The sequence below is a fragment of the Lepidochelys olivacea genome (genome assembly GCF_965140295.1).
Source record: "Lepidochelys olivacea isolate rLepOli2 genome assembly, chromosome: 7".
Taxonomy (NCBI): domain Eukaryota; kingdom Metazoa; phylum Chordata; order Testudines; family Cheloniidae; genus Lepidochelys; species Lepidochelys olivacea.
In genome coordinates this window covers 72227992-72247590 of record NC_140417.1, presented here as the reverse complement: position 1 = coordinate 72247590, position 19599 = coordinate 72227992, and the positions used below count along the sequence as shown (strand labels likewise).

At 43.2% G+C, this 19599-nt stretch overlaps 1 protein-coding gene across 2 annotated transcripts in view; it reads left to right on the top strand.

Moving 5' to 3' along the window:
• The window catches only part of OGDHL (oxoglutarate dehydrogenase L), a 116007-nt gene extending 99568 nt beyond the window's left edge, over nt 1-16439 (top strand). For both annotated transcript variants that reach the window (XM_084635419.1, XM_084635418.1), the window contains exons 18-23: nt 2480-2551; nt 9069-9194; nt 10574-10646; nt 14083-14246; nt 15023-15177; nt 16237-16439. In XM_084635419.1, the coding sequence (XP_084491545.1) occupies nt 2480-2551; nt 9069-9194; nt 10574-10646; nt 14083-14246; nt 15023-15177; nt 16237-16360 (714 nt within the window). In that variant the 3' untranslated portion in view covers nt 16361-16439. The remainder of the gene's footprint in view (nt 1-2479; nt 2552-9068; nt 9195-10573; nt 10647-14082; nt 14247-15022; nt 15178-16236) is intronic.
• Nucleotides 16440-19599: the final 3160 nt, after the last annotated feature.

The window sequence follows — 19599 nt, the reverse complement described above, 5'->3', positions numbered from 1 at the left end:
GCTACCTGATAGCTCCTTGGTGGCTCATGTGCAACTAGCTAATGGATTCTATACAGGTCCTGTTGGACATGGGGTCTGAAACCTTCCCCCCTCCCAGCCGGTAACTGGCAGTCTTGTTAGCAGTTTCAGCAAAGAAATTAAACATAGGCAATGAGTGGAGTCTGGTTTGAGGATTATCACTGGAGCACTGTGTGTGTGTGTGGTTGGTAGGTAGGTAGGTCGGTAGTGGGCGGGGTTTGGGAAGCTTGCGTTTTTGCTGTCTCCTTTGTAGATACACTTCTTTTTCCAGTGCAGTGAATTCAGCAATTTTATTGAATACTACATTCATTTGTAAACAATTTAAAATGTTTCTAAAATAGGAGGAGGTTGCAGTGTGTGTGTGTGTGTGTGTGTGTGTAAGAATTATGATTTACAGCACATGAATAGATGGAAACAGGAGTGGCACTAACAACATTAGACTCACAATGTGCCAGAACTGTGTGGCTTTGCGGTTCTCATCCACTAATGAGCAGACAAATTTGCACCACAAAACTGAGGCCAGTTTGCAAGAGAAGTTACACAGGACACACATATGCTAGCTGCTCCATCTTAGTGTTCCTTTTGTGCATAGGGAAGATATTGATAGTTTTGTTAGGGGCTCGCTCTACCTGTACAATAGGGAGGAGTTGAGCAGTACACATTACTTTTCCCTTGTTCTTTTAGCAACAGTTTCTAAGGCTGTGTCTACACTACGCACTTTTTAGGGACACAAGCGTGCCGCTAAAAGGCACGCAGTGTAGCCGCTCTTTCTTGGCAGGAGAAAGCTCTCCTGCTGACAGACTTCCACCCCAATGAACGGCAGTAGCTTTGTTGGCAGGAAAGCTCTCCTGCTGACAAAGTGCTGTTCAGACTGGCGCTTTTTGTCCGCAAAACTTTTGTTGTTCGGCGGGGGGGGTGTTTTTTCACACCCCTGAACGACAAAAGTTTTGTCATTTAGGTTCCAGTGTAGACAAAGCCATCACTGTGGTGTTCTCTGGGATTCCTGAATGTGACTTCAGTGCAGTAACAAACAGAAGGTGGTGTGTAAGGGAGTGAGCCCTGGTTTGTAAGTAGAACTAACGTATGAGTTGAAAGGTTAAATGCAGTTATCTTTAGGATGAGATACCTTATGGTTTTCTCTGGTACAAAACCACTTCTTAATCATAAATATTTGTCACCCTTACAAACAATGACACCCAGAATCAGCAATAAATAAAACCACACACCATATTCTTTTGCTGATTGCAATTACCTCTCTCCAGCCTTATTAATAAGGGAGAAAAGTGGGAGTCGGGAGACAATGGGTTCTGTTCCATTCCCTACCACAGACTTACTCTGTGACCTGTGTTCCTGTTTCCCCGTTGTAAAATGGGGGCCAATTATCATAGAGTTCCTCTCTGTGGTGGGCTAATCATAGAATATCAGGGTTGGAAGGGACCTCAGGAGGTCATCTAGTCCAACCCCCTGCTCAAAGCAGGACCAATGTCCAATTTTTGCCCCAGATCCCTAAATGGCCCCCTCAAGGATTGAGCTCACAACCCTGGGTTTAGCAGGCCAGTGCTCAAACTACTGAGCTATCCCTCCCCCCCTATGCTTACCCACTTCAGTAAAGAGCCTTGAGATTTAGTGAAAAGCACTGTCTGAGTGATCAATATTTTAACTATAGCATAACACAAAATTCCTATAAGAACATTTTATGGAGTAATTGGCTTAGCTATGCCAGTTAAACTTTACTCAACCTAACATGGGTTACCACTGATTCTGCAGGGAATTGGCCAAAGTACATATACCCATCTAGAGCATCCTGTCTTATGTCAAACTGGTGTGCTAGTGGGCTTCTCCTCTACACACACACACACACACACACACACACACACACACACACACACACACACAGCTTAGGGTAGGACTGTAACCTAGTGCTCAAGACATAAATAATGGGAGGATCCAGCTTCTGGCTTAGCAGGTGATCCATGGCCTCAAGCATGGGCGACCTGCTGGCTTGTGAATGTGTGCTGCTCATTTTTAAAGGATCACAGATTTGCACCATACCACCTAACCTCATCTTGCACCATTCTGTGCTGGATCGGCAGGATGGCTGATTGCCCCAGGCACTCGGTCTCTTGCACAACCACGTTGACTATTTAACCTTTAATTAGTGGTAGTGACATTGGAGTTCTATGTAACCCATCTCCATCTGATCTGAGACTAACCTATATAAGATACTCAAGATAACAGCTCCTGTATTCAGGGGCACCACCATGTTACCCTCTTCAAAGCTCTCCCTCTTCTCTGATTGTCATTGTTACAGCATTTCTTCTCTGGCTGAGAGGGTGGGGTCAGCAGCCTGTATCAATGCTGCTCCATGATGATTAGGCTGACAAGAAGCACTTGTGCAGTGAGTGATCTAAAAAGACATCTAAATTGTTGTTGGTTTTGTTTTAAATGATGTGATTACCAGGGCCCAGAGCATTCTTCAGCCAGGCCGGAGAGGTTTCTGCAGATGAGCAATGACGATTCCGATGCTTATCCAGTAAGTAGATTCGTCAACAGCAATGTCCTTTTTCCTGCTTCAGGCTTTTCAGAGACTTATTTTAAACCAGGTGTTGTTGGGTTTATTACCTGAGAAATCAATTTATTGCCGCCAAACACCATTTGTCTTCCCCCAACAGCTTGAATATTTTCCTGCAGGGTTGGAAGTCACCTTTTAAGACCGCTAGTTGGTGTATTTTAATGTTTAGCTCAAATATTTGCTGTGACTTTCAGCTCATTTCGATAATAAAAGTGACTAGTCTAGTCTGCATTTCATTTGAAAGCTCAGGTCAGATGTAATTTGTCTCTGGTAGTATTGTCTCTTTATGGGTGTTCCTAGGGGACAGTAACTCTTCCAGTTTATATAGCTGGATGTACCACAAGCCGATGTCTGTAACACATTTCTAAGGAAGATCAGATAGCACTAAAACCCAGTGTTCTTGTAACACAGCAAACCGTCCAGCGGGGAACTTCAGAATGCAGAATCAGTGTAAAAATCTCTGCACCGAGTGTGTGTGGTGTGATATGTTTAGGTGATCTGTTCCCAGTGTTTTTAATTCTATAGATTTATTTTATTACTATATTTGAATCATCTAAGTGCTTTAAAGGTTGATCAAAATATTTTTTTCAGCTAAACTATAATTCTAAAGATCAACTAGATATTCCCCTTCTCCAAGGTGAATTATTAAACATAGACTTAAGATTCAGTCAGTTTAAAAAAAAAAATAGGCTAAGGTAGTGTTGGGTTCTAGATAAAGTTGGCCTGTAGCTGTATTCCAGTTTTTATGGTTTTACAGCCTCATTGTCTTTATTTTTTTTTAATGGTTATTGTCTCTGCTTGTGTGTGTGAAAGACCCACCCGAACAGGGGAAATTGACTGGTTATGTATTTAGCACTGCCAAATGTATTTAATAAGCAAACAGAAAATTATTATTATTTATAATCCTGGAGTGCCCAAAAGCCACAGTTATAGACCAGGACGTGCTAGGTGCTGTACAAACAGAGTAAATGACCAGCTCCTCCCCAGAGAGCTTATTGTCTAAATCAAAGCATAACAGGTGGATGACAGAAAATACGGGCAGGGAGTGTTAGGATGAGTTAACAATAATTACTCCCAAAAAACATGTGTTAAAAGAATATTATTAAGATTGCAGAGTCAGGCACTCAGAAGTTAGGAAATGCCAGAATGTGCATTATGATAGTCTTTTCAGCCTTCCAATTCCCCATCCAAAGTCAGGGTCATCCCCACTTTCCCCTTGTTTTCCTCACCAGTTCCCAGTTAGTTGCCTTTCCTAAGGTGTTGCAGCCTCTCCACCTGGCTTCTAGCCTCCTGGCCCAAGCAGGTCCTTGCTTCCCATCTGTTCTAGTTCAGTCCCAGCATCCTCCCCAGCGAGTCCCAATCTCCTTGCTCAGTTAATCCCAGCCTCCCTTTCTGTTCTAGCTCCCAGTCCCAGTCTTTATCAACCAGTCTGAGTGTCTTCTCCCCACTACCATGCCCCCCAACCCCCCCCCCCCCGAATCCTGGTCTCAGCAGGCTCCTTGTTCCTGTCAAGTCTTTTCCATCCCCCACAGTATGGCTCTTATCCCTCTCGGCATTGAAGTCAGTTTCCTCCTTGCTATCTCAGCTGAACTGTGGGAGGTTGGGGAGGCGTGTGCCTCGTGCACAGTTGTCGGAGATTTTCCCCTCAGCAGTACCCAGGGGGGCAGCATGACTCCTACAGGTGCCTCATGTCACTGCACATGGGCACAAAGGGCTGCGCTGCCTCTGACCCCTCAGTTCTTTCCTACCACCAGTGATGGTTGTTACTGGAGCTGCATTCTTCATATCTGCAAGTCTTCCCTCTTTTAGAATATAATAGTACCTACAGTGTTGGTTTTTAGTCTAGTGAAGTGTATTTGTACACAGTTACTTATAAAACTAAGCTTAGAACAGTATTTCTCTAGAGTGGGACTCCCAGTTCCTGGTGAGGTACTGAGCTCGATACCAGACTCGGGTCTCATTATCCTGGCTTCAAGGTCTGCCACTTATGTAACCTATCTATGCCAGCAAGCAACCCCCACCCCAGCTGCCTTAAGTATCTTGGAGAGGTGCATGGGAGTGACAAATGTCACATTTATAGGGGGTTCAAATGCTGATCTTAAAAAACAGGGCTACCAGACTGTAGTACCTGCTTATGGAGTCTGCGTTTTGGCTGCTGTTGGAACCTACCACTGGGAACAGCGGAAAAATCTCTGCACTGAGAGTATGCAATGTTATGTCTAGGTGATCAGTTCTCAGTGTTTTTTTAATCCTATAAATTTATTTTATTACTATATTTGAATCATCTAAGTGCTTTGTATGCATACCTAGCACATCCAAGTTACCTAGCACATCCAAGACGCAGATCTTAATAGCCAGTACCTAAGCAGAGACCATGCAAATCTCCTAAAGACTCAGTACAAGGTCCTTCAAAGTCTGTGATGAAGGCACTGAGCAGAGGCAAGGACTTGGAGGTGTGCTCAGAGAAAACACACACCCCCGCCCCTCCACGCTCAGTCCATAAACCATGAGGGATTGCTGACTCCGGAGCACTGGAAGGATCCATTGAGACCACTCCCTGAAGGACTGGGCACCTTTTGGTACTGCAGACTCAGGAGCCCTTTCTGGTGCTGTCTATGGCTGAGGCTTTTGAGGCAGCCAGAGGGTTGCTTTGCCTGTCAATGCTGGCTTTCCATGCTGTTCAGGAGTCTCCCCAATAGCAGGATTGGAAGTGCTCACTCCCACAGTCCCAGCCCCAGAGCACAGTTCATGTCTTCTACAGTTGTGGCACCTTTTCTGTAGGATTCCATCCAGCGATGATCTCGCTGGTACCCCATGTCCAGACCCAGAGCTGGTCTCCCTGGTACCAATAGGGTCAGCCCACCGTGGTCTGAAGAAGAGAACTCTGAGATGGCAACATTTAGTGATTCAACCTGAGCATGCCCAGCAGCCCCAGTGGGGTGCCTGCCCACCATGGTATGGGCCAATTGCCTTCACATAGCTGGGTCCCACCTCCATAGCAGTGGCCCTTTTGGATCCCTTGGGGTTTCCCTCCACATTGGAGAGCCTCTCCTCTGCCTTCCTGCCCTTCTACATTGGCTAGGTGCTGGGAGCATCTGCAGCAAGGTCACCATTTTCCCTCTTCCAGTACTGATACCGTGCAGTGGGAAAGTGCACTCAGGACTCTCCTGTGGAGGAATTGGAGGAGGGACCTCCTCCACAACTCTTAGCTGCTGCTGCTTTGTCACTTGATGAGGCAGTCGTGACTGAGACTACTTCTCCCCTGCCCTCCATGATTTGAGTCTTGTTGAGGAGGCTTGTTGCAGCTCTGGATGTCCAACCAGAAGAGGATCTGGAAAGATCTCGCGGGCTCATGGACGTTTTAGCCCCTGCAGTCCCCATTACAGTAACTCTCCCTTTTAATGAGGCTATCCTGGAACCAGTCAAGGTTTTATGGCAGAATATGCCATCTTTTCTGCCTTCTGCTGCTAAAAGGGTGGAGAAAAGATATGTTCCTATAACCACCCTCCTCAAGGCTCCCTCATAGTCACTGTGACTTATGAAAAAGAGAGTCGGGGACCCCAGGCCTCTACTCTGAAAGGGAAAGAAGCAAAAAAGCTAGGTCTGTTCAGCAGGGAACTTTATTTCACAGGAGGTTTACAGCTTAATGTTGCAAACCAGCAACACTGGGTCGCTACAATTTCAGCTGGTGGGATAATGTCCTGAAGTTCAAAGACAAGCTTCCTGAAAGCAGAAGTTCACTGTTACAGTGGAGGAGGACAAATTAGTTGCCAGAACAGCATTGCAAGCATGTCTGGATGCAACAAACCACATGGATTGAGCTATGCCTTCCTCCATCACTATGCATTGTGCATCTGGCTGCAGTCATCAGGTCTTCCCATGGAGGTGCAACAAACCATTCAAGACCTCCCATATGAAGGCCCCTTTCTGTTTTCTGATAAGACAGATGAGGGGCTTCGTAGCCTTAAGGACTGAAGAGTGACCCTTAAGTCTCTGAAGATTTATACACCAATAGCAAAAAGAAAGCTGTTACACTGACAGCAGTCTCAGAGGTTTCAGCTCTTCCTGCCATGTGCCCAGGACACAGAAAAAAGTGGAACAGAAGTTACCACATGTCCTCCTCCTCCCACCTCTTCTGCAGCTGACAGTTCTAGGCAAACTGGGTCCTCTAAGCATTCGTTTTGACCTGTTGGTGGAGAGCAGTCTACTACCTACCAGAGTGCCATCTTTCCCCACCCCAATTTTTGCCAACTACTTATCCCATTGTGAGCTTTAGTAACCGAGCCTCCCTATGCAATTTTCTTTAGGGATAAGGTTTTCCTCTGACTTCACCGTAAATTCCTGTCTAAAGTGGCTTCTGATTTTCCTATTAACCAAATAGTTTATTTACACTCTTTCTTTCCAAAGCCCTATTTGAGTAAAGGGGAAGAAAACTCCATACTCTAGATATTAGAAGAGCTTTGGCTTTTTACCTGGATAGGACTAGACCATTCAGATCTTCGTCATGGTTTCAGACAGAACGAAGGACCACCCACTATCCACCCAGAGGATCTCTGCCTGGATTTCCAGCTGTATTAGTGTGCTATTGACTGGTGGATATCGAACCTCCACATCAAGTGGCGGCTCACTCAATCAGATTGCAGGCAGCTTCTGTAGCCTTTCTGGCTTGTGTACCAATGCTGGGCATTTGTAGGGTGGCAACCTGGTCACTGCTCCATACGTTTGCCTCTCACTGTGCCATCTCTCATCAATCTAGAGATGATGCCAGATTTGGAGAGGTGGTCCTACAATCCCTGTTCAAGTAGACTCCGAGCCCACATAGAGCTCAAATGGCTTGTGAGTACCGACAGTGGAATGGACATGTGCTATCACATGAAGAAGAAAAAATGGTTACCAGCCTTTCTGTAACTATTGTTCTTTGGAAACGTGTTACATATGGGCATTCCATTACCCACCCTCCTTCCTGATAGGAAGGAACTGAGGGGGGTCAGGGCAGCAAAGTCCTTGATACCTCTGTGCAGTGGTGCAGGGCACCATAGGGTGCTGACAGTGCTCCAGCAGATACTGTTGAGAGGAAAATCTCCAACAACTGTGCATGAGGCGCGCACATACCTGCAGTGGAATAGACATGTGCAATGCATTTTGAAGAACAGCAATTACAGAAAGGTAGGTAACTTTTTTTCCAGTGCTCAGCCCCACTCGTGCTGGGAGCAGCAGTTATAGGGAAAGTCTGGCTTTGCCATTGTGGCCATAGGGTAGAGCATGCTCAGTCACTATGTGGGGATGGTGCATATGCAGTCTGGTCAGATAAGGAGCTGTGAGGGAATGGAGCACACTCAGTGAGGATGGAATCGTCTGACATTCTGGCTGCTAAATTCTAAGACAAGCATGTATAAACTGTTGTTTTTTTTCAAAAGCTTGTATCTTGACATATTTGGCAGATTTTTACAGGACTAGCATCCCTTAAACAAAGGCCACTCTCCTACCAAATATGAAGTCCCCGCCCCCACAGCATACGGGCATTTGAGCTGTTCAAAGGAAAGGTTGTCAGCATTTTTAGCATGGGGAAAACATTTTCCCCTAGTTTCTTTCTCAGGAATGGCTCAACCGTTATGGCTGAACTTAAAATACATAAATAACTCAATCAGTCTGAGGAAGACACCCAGCACGGAAACATTTAGCACAAACTGCTAAAGTTTGGCAAAATTCTAAACAACTGAAACTAGGGTCTTATAAAAAGTTATGGGAAACCTTAATAATAGATGGCACTTTCAGCTGCACCTAAAATAATAAGATGTTTTTGTATGGGTTAGCTGTGTGCACAATTGGTAGATGTAATAAGCTGACTAGTAACAATCTTCATGATCACAGTTCATCTCCTGCCTACACGTTGTTTGCAGATATCTGTTGGCATCATGGTAGACTCGAGTGTATAAAAACCTACCTCTTTCTGTTAGAATAATCATATGCATTATTTGTAACAATAATAGTTACAACATTTTCAGATCCAAGTGTGATTTTGTTTTCCTACTTGACTGTCTCTTTAAAGATACATTTTGAGGTGAAGTAAAGCTTGGGAGAAAGTTTGACTTGAGAAAGAGATGAGATTGAGTTGCTGGGGCACTTATCTCTATACAACAAAACATTGACAAAAGACATGGAAAGGGAACTATAGGGAGCAGGAAATGGGAGCATGCTGGTTTTCTTGCCTTTAGGGTTGTGTGTACATAGTGATTATGATCCAAAACCTGCTGAGCTCTTGATCAAATAAGTGTGGGAGACAAACCTTGAAGTTCAAGAATGGAGCATCTGCAGTTTTACTCACTGGTAGTGGTAAGTGCATCCAAGGTTACTTATAGTTCCTTTCTTGTGCACCAAAATGCATAACATATTGGAGCCTAAAAAAGTTAATGGGGGGGCAGAGTTGGGAGGAAGAGAAAGGAGGCAGATTTTCTGATGCCTTTAATGTCTTTATTAGGAGTTCAGTGCAGACTTTGAAGTTTCCCAGCTCTATGAATGCAACTGGATTGTGGTGAATTGTTCAACTCCAGCCAATTACTTTCATGTCCTCAGAAGACAGATCTTGCTGCCATTCAGAAAACCAGTAAGTAGCTTAATTGATATTGTTGTCTAATTATAATACTAAACCACTTGCATGCATTGTTTTGTTTGTATATAACATCTGACAGAATGGAAGATGTATGCATTTTAGTATTTCTCCATGAAACTCAAGTTGGAGACTGAGGACCTGATTAATGAAATCTCAGCTTTGCTTTCTAGAATTGTACGGCCTGGGTTTCAGCCTAGCTTCCTTTTATCCAAGCAGATACCCACCTACATGCTTTTTTTTTTAAGCACTAATGCCTGGGTGTTGCTCAAATGGGTTTTATAAATTCTGTCACCTGCGGACATAGGTACAAGTGCTTGAAAAGTGCATGTGTGTGTTTGTGCACAAAAGGAGGACACCTTCTGCAAAACAGGCTCTTCTTAGCCTTATCTACAATGATTTTTGTCACTCTTGCAGACACTTAGAGCAAACGTGCTGCTCTGATGTAAATCATGACTTGCTCTGGTGCAGGTTAGTCCACATTTCAATTGGGGTAAACTGTATACTATGTCACAATTCATATCTTTGCATTGCATCTGCATTAGGGATTTGCTTTGGTATAGCTATACTGGTCGCTAAAACCACAATGTAGACAAGGCATTAAAGATGAAGTCGAACCTGATCTCTGTATAATTAAGTTGTGGTGCCCTTATGGTCCAGTTGACAAAGGGCTTGTCTCTAAGCATTCATTCAGTTTGAGATTCTCATCCTCTCTATCTCAGGTTTAAGGCCAAGTTAGCACACCTCTAATTACTTCTCCACTGTGGGAAGATTTGTGCTAAGAATGAGACCCTTTCCAAGGGCAATTGCCTTGAGTTACATCAGATCCTAGTGTGACTTTAGCTTTGTTCGATGCCATCCCATTAACACTGAATAGCACAAGTGTTTTTAAGGAACCTCAGTGCAAGTTTCTGAAGCAATTTGGATTCTATACAATTTGAAGCCTAAAATTCACTAGTTGGATGTTTATCATTAAACAAAAGCGCAAGAGGTTTTTCTGATGGTTCTCTACCTTAGTCCAGCTCAAAAATTTATAATTCACACTAATTTTTTGTGTCCTCAGAGGGCAATAGTTATGTAGGCTGGGACTTTCAAAGGACCCTATGGAGTTAGGGAAATTCAGTTGGAGTTGGGTGCCTAGTTGCTCTGGGACTTTTTGAAAATCCCAGCCTTAGAGATTCCTAGCGCCTAATCAGTGTCAAAGAATATAGATTTTTTCCATTGTTTAGTTTATTCCCAAACCCAGTCCATTAAGAATCTGTGATAGAGTACCACATGCAGTATCCATTTGTGTGTCAAGAAGAATAATGTGTATGTACAGCAGGCAGTGGATCAAGCAGCAGCTTCTGAGAGTTATAACAATCTGTATTTTACAGCTTATTATCTTTACACCCAAGTCGCTGCTGAGACATCCTGAAGCTAAATCCAGTTTTGACGAAATGGTATCTGGTAAGTCAAGTTACAAATGTTGTGAACTCACAAGCATCTGTATGCAGTCAGCGTGCCAAACTATGTATTCAGAATGCTGAGTATCCAGTCCAGAGAGAGAGCTGACTTCACCTTGAGGAGCTCGCATGCATCTCTCATTGACTGATTTCCCTAGGAGTTGCCGTGTGCCAGGGTGGGAGAGATCTGGCCTGGATTTTGAAATGTAATTCCTATGTCAAAATAATCTGCATCCAAATAAGGAGAGTTCTTAGACTTCAGTTTCAGTATATAGTGGCATATCTCATGGCCAGTTGCTCTCTTAATGGGAGGGTTGGATGCGGGGTGGCATTCATCTCTCTGCAGGGATCTTTCCATCCTCCTAGGTTTGTAGGGATCCATCTTCATCATTTGTCTTCATTTAAAAAATTGAAATGTTCTTTGTACTGCTTTTGACAACTCCATGGTTTTAAATCATTCCCCCTTGCTTCCCTTTCCAGGAGTGGTTCTGGTTCCACTGACTTGTCACTTCCTTCCACTCCCAGTTCTGGGCCTGCCTTATCCCACTGCTAACCTAAAGCAAGATCCTAGCCAGTAAAAGTGAGGCTTTAAGTCAGTGATTGGCAGTCTGAAGCTTTGCGCTTTGTGCTGGACAGCACCAGGAGGCAGTGGCGGCAAGCCCACCATCTCCATGCAACCAGGAAAAAAGGAAAGGGGGTGTGAATTTGCCACCCAATGTGGCACATGCAGGGAGAGGCGCAGAATAGCTGAGTGATCAGAAAGCGTAAACAAACAAGCAGGGCCCTCTGCCTAAAGCTGAGTCGTTGGACACACTGGTAGTATTCTAGCATTGTGTTTAAAGGAAAAATTATTGGTCAGATTTTCATCTCCTTAGACCTTAGGTTTGTAACCTTTGTGTCATTTGCACCATCCTCCACAGTAATTAATGAAGCAATTGTTGCCATTAAGTATTTGCTTGGTTTCAACTTTGTTCCATTCTCCTCTTCTTGAGGAGATTGTCACTAGGAAAAGACAGTGTGTCCTTTGTATGAATGCAGTGCCGATCATCAAAGGGATTTTCCTGGATTTGATTGTGTTGTAGCCCATAGAATTAGTCAGTCTGGAAACCTCACACTAATGAAATTCGGGATTCATTAATAATTGTGGTCTGGTTCCCTTATATGCTGTCCACTCTTAATTTATTTCCTGGGTTCCCCATCGATTTTACATTAGCCCACAATAGTGGCCAAAGCCGGTAATTGCTAATTCAGATGTACTTGTGTTACTGCTGTAGATGACTTTCTTTTATATCTGTGAAGGCTGAGGAGTCTAACTCCAGCTGACCCAATAAAGCACTGATTCTGAGTAGTCTTTAATGATGAACTCTGGTTCTCAGTCAGACTGGATAATTCTGACATAAATCAGTTTTTCTTTCATGCATTTATGCCTGTTTTGCTCCCTAAGATGAATGACACATTTATTCTCCTGATAAGTGGGTGTGTTGTGTTGGTTCAGACTTGGAGGTCATGCTGCTATTTGCAACCTCACAGTTGGCTGATTAAAACTATCTCTATATCAATCATAGAAGCGAGCGATGGATGAGACCTATTAGACCATCTAGAATTACTCCCTATTGTATATTCTAGTTTTATGTGGCCCAAGCAAAAGGGCTTGTACCTATTCTCTTGGGAGATTGTTCCACAGGGAAAATGCATCCCACTGTCAGGAAGTCCTTTGTGATAAGCAGCCTAAATTGTATCCCAGTACTCAAAGCTGTATGCCCAAGTACTGTACTAATTCTTCTTTTGGGATAATTCTGTTTTAATGTCTCAAACAGAAGGTCGTGATCACACAATACAACAAAGACGCTAGTTATGTAAAAAGAAAAGGAGGACTTGTGGCACCTTAAAGACTAACAAATTTATTTGAGCAAAGCTTTTGTGAGCTACAGCTCACTTCATCGGATACAGACTAACACGGCTGCTACTCTGAAGCTAGTTATGTACTTGCTTACATAATAGAAGCTCCATTATAACCATCCGTTCTGGCTATTTGAAGGTTTTTGCTGGTGCACAGCCTTGTAATATATACAAACACACATTTTTAAAAACCTATTGTACTGGAATGAAAAGTAAATTTTCAGCATATACCAAGCATTCTTGCAGACTTTCTAGAAGTATTTACTTAATTCTGTAGCTAAGATTATTTTGGAAATAAGATTTTTTTTTTAAGGTGGCATGTTTAATTGTTAAAAATGCACCTAGGTCAGCTATGCGGTGCTATTAAACCAGCTCCTCAACACCAAAAATACAGGTTATAAATAGGTGATGTATGAGACAGACTAATAATATCCTGGACAAACCTTATTGAATTGAGTTAAACCTTATTAAATTGAGTTTTTAATATCTTTGGAGTGCATTACTTTAAAAATGCAATCATCTGTGTGTAATTGAGGGACTGTGGATACTTCCATTGGAAGGGTAAATAGGAAAATAACAGGAGGTGATTAGGTAAATTCACTCATGTTGTAACATCCCCCAGAGAAATTCCATCCCCTTGAGAGGCCTGTGTATGCTAATTCAAACTGGATTCTCTAGGGACCAACAGACAAAGAGAGGATTTTTGATATATAGCTGGTTTTAAACTGGTTCAGAGCCTTCTTTCTGGTCCAACAAATGGACAGGAAGAACCCCTGGTCCAAGGTGAGCCTCAATTCTTAGGGAAGGGTTGGAAGGACTTGGCACCAACCAGAACCTTTATCAGAGTGAGAGGGTAATCTCAGGTAAGCTTATTAGCATGTGTGTAGGTTCTGTTGTTTTTCTGAAGTGCTTTTACCTCAAGAATAAAATAGGCTTGCATAGAAAGAGCTGTGTGGTATCTGTAACTGGGGGCAGTCAGACTGTTAACTGTCTCTGAAGAGAAAGCAAGCAGAGGTGCTTGGGTAGCCTGTCTTTCCTGGGAATAACACAGTGAAGACAGGGAACTGTGCAGCCTGGAAATACCCTTATCAGAAGGGGGTGAGATGAGGGTCTCCACCCAAGGAAGGCAAGGGCTGGGGAGCTGGAAGCACGAGAGTGGGTGCCCTTGCTGGACCACTGAGGGGAAATACAGGTGCAGTTTCCCTGAACTGTGATAATGTGAGCCTAGTACCTGGCATGACAAGAAAGATACCAGTCTTGAAGTCGTCCGTCCCATTAAGTTGTGAAGACTTGTTTATCAGAAACCCTTTAATGCACTCCCTCTTTGAAGTGGATGGTATTTAAATAACCTATGTCAAAATCTGGAGTCTCAAAAGATCTAGGAATATAGAGGATGGGGTGATACAGTCTCTTGGGTACAGAGCACTGTGACAACTACTCTGTGGATCACCCAAGATAGGGCCGGCCTCAGTAGAATTTCTTGACTGAATGTGACCATCACTAGAAGAATGCATTTTTATTTTAATTTTTGGTATGACTAGGTACCAGTTTCAGGCGTGTGATTCCTGAGGATGGGTCTGCAGCGCACACACCGAATGAGGTTAAGCGGGTGATTTTCTGCACAGGGAAGGTGTACTATGATCTCATTAGAGAGAGAAAGAATCAAGATTTGGAGAAACAAGTGGCTATAACTAGGCTGGAGCAGGTGAGTGCCCTGAACCTATTGAAAACTCAGACTTTGGGAAGAATCTCAGCCAAGGATTGTGACTGAGCCAACTTTTAAATCATTAGCAGTTGCAAGACATGATGATAGTGATCATACCTATCATTTGTACTGCATGTTTTATCTTCCAAGACATCAACTAATCCTCACAAGCTCCTTGTGAGCTAGGGAAGGACTAGTTTTCCTATCTTTATTGTAGTGATAATGAGACCAGCGAGGTTAAATGCCTTGGCTGTATAGCAAATCAGTGGTAGCAGAGCCAGGATTAGAATTTGGTAGCTTCTGGTTCCTAGCCCCATGCTCAGTTTGCTAGATCAAAGTGTGTCTTGAAAATGGTCATGTTTGCCAAGAATGACTAAATAGTACAGTTCTCCAGTTTTCCCAAAGCATCGTTGGCAAAGGATTAAGTGCTACAGAAGACATTTTCCCTGAAGCCCTGTGCATAACAACTGTACTCCAGAGTAGCAGAAAAGTGTGCTTTTATACTTCTTGTTACCAATGGTAGTGAGTACTGTGACGTTGCAGAATGTGGTTATTTGTCTGTTAAATTTAATTTTTACATTGTAGTTACTTATATTTACTCTGTTAGAATGAAGTGCAATAATTTACAAGAACATACAGGTACTAGGTAGCTTAGTAGTAAATGGATAGTAACAATTGCAGTGGCCAATATTTGCCATGGACAACCTTGCTTTATGTGATATCTGTCCATGTAAAAGAACGCATTGCCATTTGTTTTCAGTGTATTATCTCTTTAGATCTCTCCATTCCCCTTTGATCTGGTAAAGGAAGAGCTTGAGAAATATCCTGGAGCTGACTTAGTGTGGTGTCAGGAAGAGCACAAGAACATTGGCTACTATGACTATGTCAAACCTCGTTTCCGCACCATTGTGAATCACACTCGGCCCATATGGTATGAGACTTACTTCCATGTTTCCTTTGCATCACGGGCATGATTTGCCTTCCAGGCTTGATACTGGTTTGTTGCTTTGGGATGGGGTGATGCATGTATGGAAAAATCAAACTCTACACACCTTGAAAGGTCTGAGTTTTGAGGCTTCCATCTCCCTCCTTCTTCTGTTTCAACCTGGTCTTTATGGCCCCAGTGTGTGGTCCACACCGAACTCCCTTGCTCTGGTTGGTCTGCACCTGCATTGCTTACCTACTATGGTGGGTCAGTACATAAACAGTACAGCAGTACATTCTAACCATCTCTGCTATCCTAAATCGTGAGAGCCTGGTGATCATCCCAAACCAGAGTCTCTAACAGGTGAATTCATTTTTAGTTAAATAAAAATCCAAAGCAATTTATCAAGCCAACACTCTTCACCACTGTCTATATCGTTTGGCCCTATCGCACTTTCATGCCTTATATTTTATCTTTTGTACTTCTGAATGGGCTACTTTTCCCTTCTAAAAATCCCATTTCAAATTGTGCTTCTCTGGAGGAAACAACCATTGAATGGAACAATATCTAAGCCACTAAGCTCCCTTCACGGTTATTTTTCCAGCCTGTTTGCTCCTATATCACTGTAGGGAGATTGGTGCAAGAATGATCAGATTCTGGTCCCTACCTCGCCAATAGCAGCCTATCTAATTAGTGAAAGCCACCCCTTCCTCCACTCACATAGACCCAGACTTCAAATAGATCTGTTGGGCCAGGTCTTCAGCTGATGACATTGTCATAGCTTTGTTGAAGCCAGTGGAACCTATGCTGATATACACCAGCTGACCTTCTGCTCTGTAACCAGAAACCTGCAATATCCAGTGGAGCTAGAACTGGAGGCATGAGAGCAAGTCTCTCATGGACAAAAGACAGGAGAGTTTTCTTGTCTTATACTTACGTGTTGTCTAAAGCTGCTGTTTAGCAGTGTATTCTGTCTACATTACATGTACGCACCCGTGTTAGTTTTATTGTTCTATCTCTTCTCTCCTCGCTGTTGTCTACCCAATTGTCTCTTCTGTTACAAAGGTATGTTGGCCGAGAACCAGCTGCTGCTCCCGCCACAGGTAACAAGAATGCTCACCTGGTGTCGCTCAGGAGATTTCTGGACACAGTTTTCAACCTGGAGGCCTTTGAAGGAAAGATGTTCTGACTCTGAGACACGATCTCCATGCAGAATTGTTATAAAACAGCACTTCCAAAGGAGTAAATAAAAGCACATGGGAAAACTATTGAGGATTTTGGTTTTTGGCTTTCTAAGAAAATAGGTTGTGAGTAGATCTTCCCCTCTAAAGCACTGTAGGCAAACTGGGGAATGAATGAAGGAATAAAGCCTTTATAAATGTCTGTAAAAGGTAACTCCAGGTATAGGGCTGCTCTGAGGTTAATAAGGCCAAAACAATGGAAAAAATTAAAGGGGTGAGGAGTTAGGGGAAAGTATATTAGTCTCCTGGAGTCACAGGACACCCAGTTCCCACCTTAAGTTGAATTGAAGCAATTCCTTTTCTAGACAACATAGTTAATTGACCAACTCTACATAGCTATTGGAGGCACTAACAGTGTGCTTGGCACTTGGGAGACATGATCCCCGATCTAAAGAGTTACAGTCTCAGTAGACAGAAGGCCATTCAGACAGGAAATGCCCTACCTGGCCAGCAGATTGCTTCCATCATAGAGCATGGCGGGTTTGGTATGTATAGTGACAGAGCCGTGGTAGCATTGCTCTGGTGGGACAATGTTGAAATGATCTGTGGAAGAAATGAGTTTCAGAGCTCTGAATGAAGAGGGAGAAATGAGGACGTTTCAGACTCACAGAGCAGGATGAAAAACCAAGGACAAGCCTGGGAGCAGAAGGAAATAGGCAGAAAGGGTTGAGTGAAGGAAATAAGAATAGATGGAGAGGAAAGGTGGGCTTGGGGCTAAGCTGCTGGACTGGCGTTTAGAAATGTGTGGTTCAGTTCTCTGCTCTGCTACATACTATTTGTGTGACCTTGGGCCAAGTCACATACTATTCTGCACCTCAGTTTCTCTTCTGTAAAATGGGAATAATGTCTCCCACTTTTTGTCTGTCTTGGCTACTTAGACTGTGAGCCCTTTGGGGCAGGAGCTGTCTCTTTCCATGTATATCTATGTGCCTAGCACAATGGGACTTAATCTCTGTTGGGGTTGGTAAGCATTGCTGTAGTAGATGATACATAATTAGCACAGGGATGTGGCCACAGGTGGAGTCATGCAGAGTCTTGAAGCTGAGGACAAGAAGCCTGAACATGGTGACAAGAGGAAGCAATTGGAGGGGAATGATATGATCCTAGCAGCACACAAGGAAGATGATTTTAGCAGTGGCCATTTGGATACATTGGAGGGTGGTGAGGAGGGGCAAAGCAAAGCCATAGAGGGAAGGTTGCCATTGCTGTCACCTGTGTTAGCTGTAGCAATTGGCTTAGGTATGGGTTTGTTTATTTTTTTTTTTTTAAAGATGATGTAGAGAGAGAACCAGCTAGATTTTGGTGATGGCCTCTGGAAAGAGAAGTCTACATTTGACTCCAAGGTTCTGCGCCTTGGAGGATGGGGGTGCCCTTTACAGCAGTGAAGCAGGAAGAAAGCGGGGGAAGGGTTTAGGAAGAAAGATAAGCTCAATTTTTCTGTATTAAATTGGGGCTGATTAGACTGGATAAAACAGAAGAGGTCAGGGATGGGGGAGGTAGATTTGGGAGTCACTGCTGTAGAATTGAAGCTTTGGGATTACGAGTATGAGAGGTAGATGTGGGACATAACGGGACCAGGAACAGAACCTTGAGGAATGCTAGCAGTAGGAGAAGAGAGTCAGCACAAAGGGACAATTGACAGAGCAGCTGGAGAGACATGAGAGCGCACAGGATGGTAAGGGACTTTAAAGGAAATCGGCTGGTTATGCATGGATCCATTTCCGCTCCTGTGGTGGCCCACAATTCGAAGCATCATGGCAGAGAAAATAGTACAGAGTCTTGCTATGCAGGTTCTCTGCTTCTAGACAAGCTCATTCTTCCATTTTACTGCCAGAATGTGGCTTTTTTATCTCCTAGGTGCTTTCATGCCCATTTGGGGTAAGGGGAACAAAGATTTGGCCCTTTATTCACTTTTGATGGAAAGTCAGTTTTCTCTGTATGGTTCCCTATTCTGTGCAATGCTAAGTCTCCAGGCTGATTCTCTTCACTTTTGCTGGAGTAACTGTTGACAGCAGTGGAGTTACTCTTCATTTATACTGATATGAGAAGGGAATTGGGCCTCTTGTTTTTTGAGGTTTGGTGGTTTTGCTGTTGCTCGCTGCCCCAAGGCCTTTGAGTTTTTATTGACTTGTAATTGTTTCATTTTCTTAACTGCCTCCTCAGATACTGACTTCCTTGGAATCTGAAATATGGATGTAAAAACTAGCCATTTCCAACAGCCAGGCTGATCTTCTCTTAAAACAGCTCATATACAGCATGATTTCAGGCTTAGAGGAATAGAAGCTGAGATGATGTGATTGAAACATGCTGCCAGGTAGAACCTTGTGTTTTTGAGGTGTGTGATTCTTCTAGGTTTCTGTAGGTACCTGAAATCATTACAAATACGCAAGAGTGAAAACTGGGGCTGTACAAAATGCTTGCAGTGAAGTTTGAAAACAGTGGTGACAATTTGATTGTGGAAACGGTCCAGTTAGTCAAAACCTTCAAAAATTTCATTGTTACCTTGAAAACAGGATCTTTTTTTTCCTTGCAGACAACATTTTTAACTTGATTCAACTTGCAAATGGAGTTACATGCTACTGTTAGCGCATTATGCAGTTTAAGCAGGAGCTCATGTTCATACAAAAAATAGTCCCTGTTTTCTGATAAATAATCCAGTTTTGAAATTCAAAATAGTATTCAGATAAAGATGCACTTCATATCCCAACATGACATTGCAAAAAAAAAAGTTTTTTTTAGAGCCTTGTGGAAAAAACATTTTGAAGGCACAGAATCACATGCGAATCACAGTGAAATAACAAAAATGTTGACCAGCAACTTGGCAAAATAATTGCATGTGGCTCTAATTAGAAGGTGCAAAGAATGTTACCCATCCTAATTTTACTTTGTATGCTTCAGAGTTTCACTTTTGCATTTCAAGCTGGACTGACTCTTTCCTGACCCCTCTTTTAAACCTGGATGAATGAAAGAGGGCATTGAAGAGGTGAAGGGAGGGCGGAATCCGAGCAGGGAGGAGGTGTGTGGGGGGGAAGCTATAGGTGAGAGAGAAGATACTTCTGAACACTTAATTAACCTGTAAGGCACTCATTAGTGCAATATAGATAGCTCAGAAGGAAAAACAATGTACATTAATTTTAGATATTTGACCCCTCTGTTTTGTCTCATTCTCCTGGTAGTAATAAGCTCC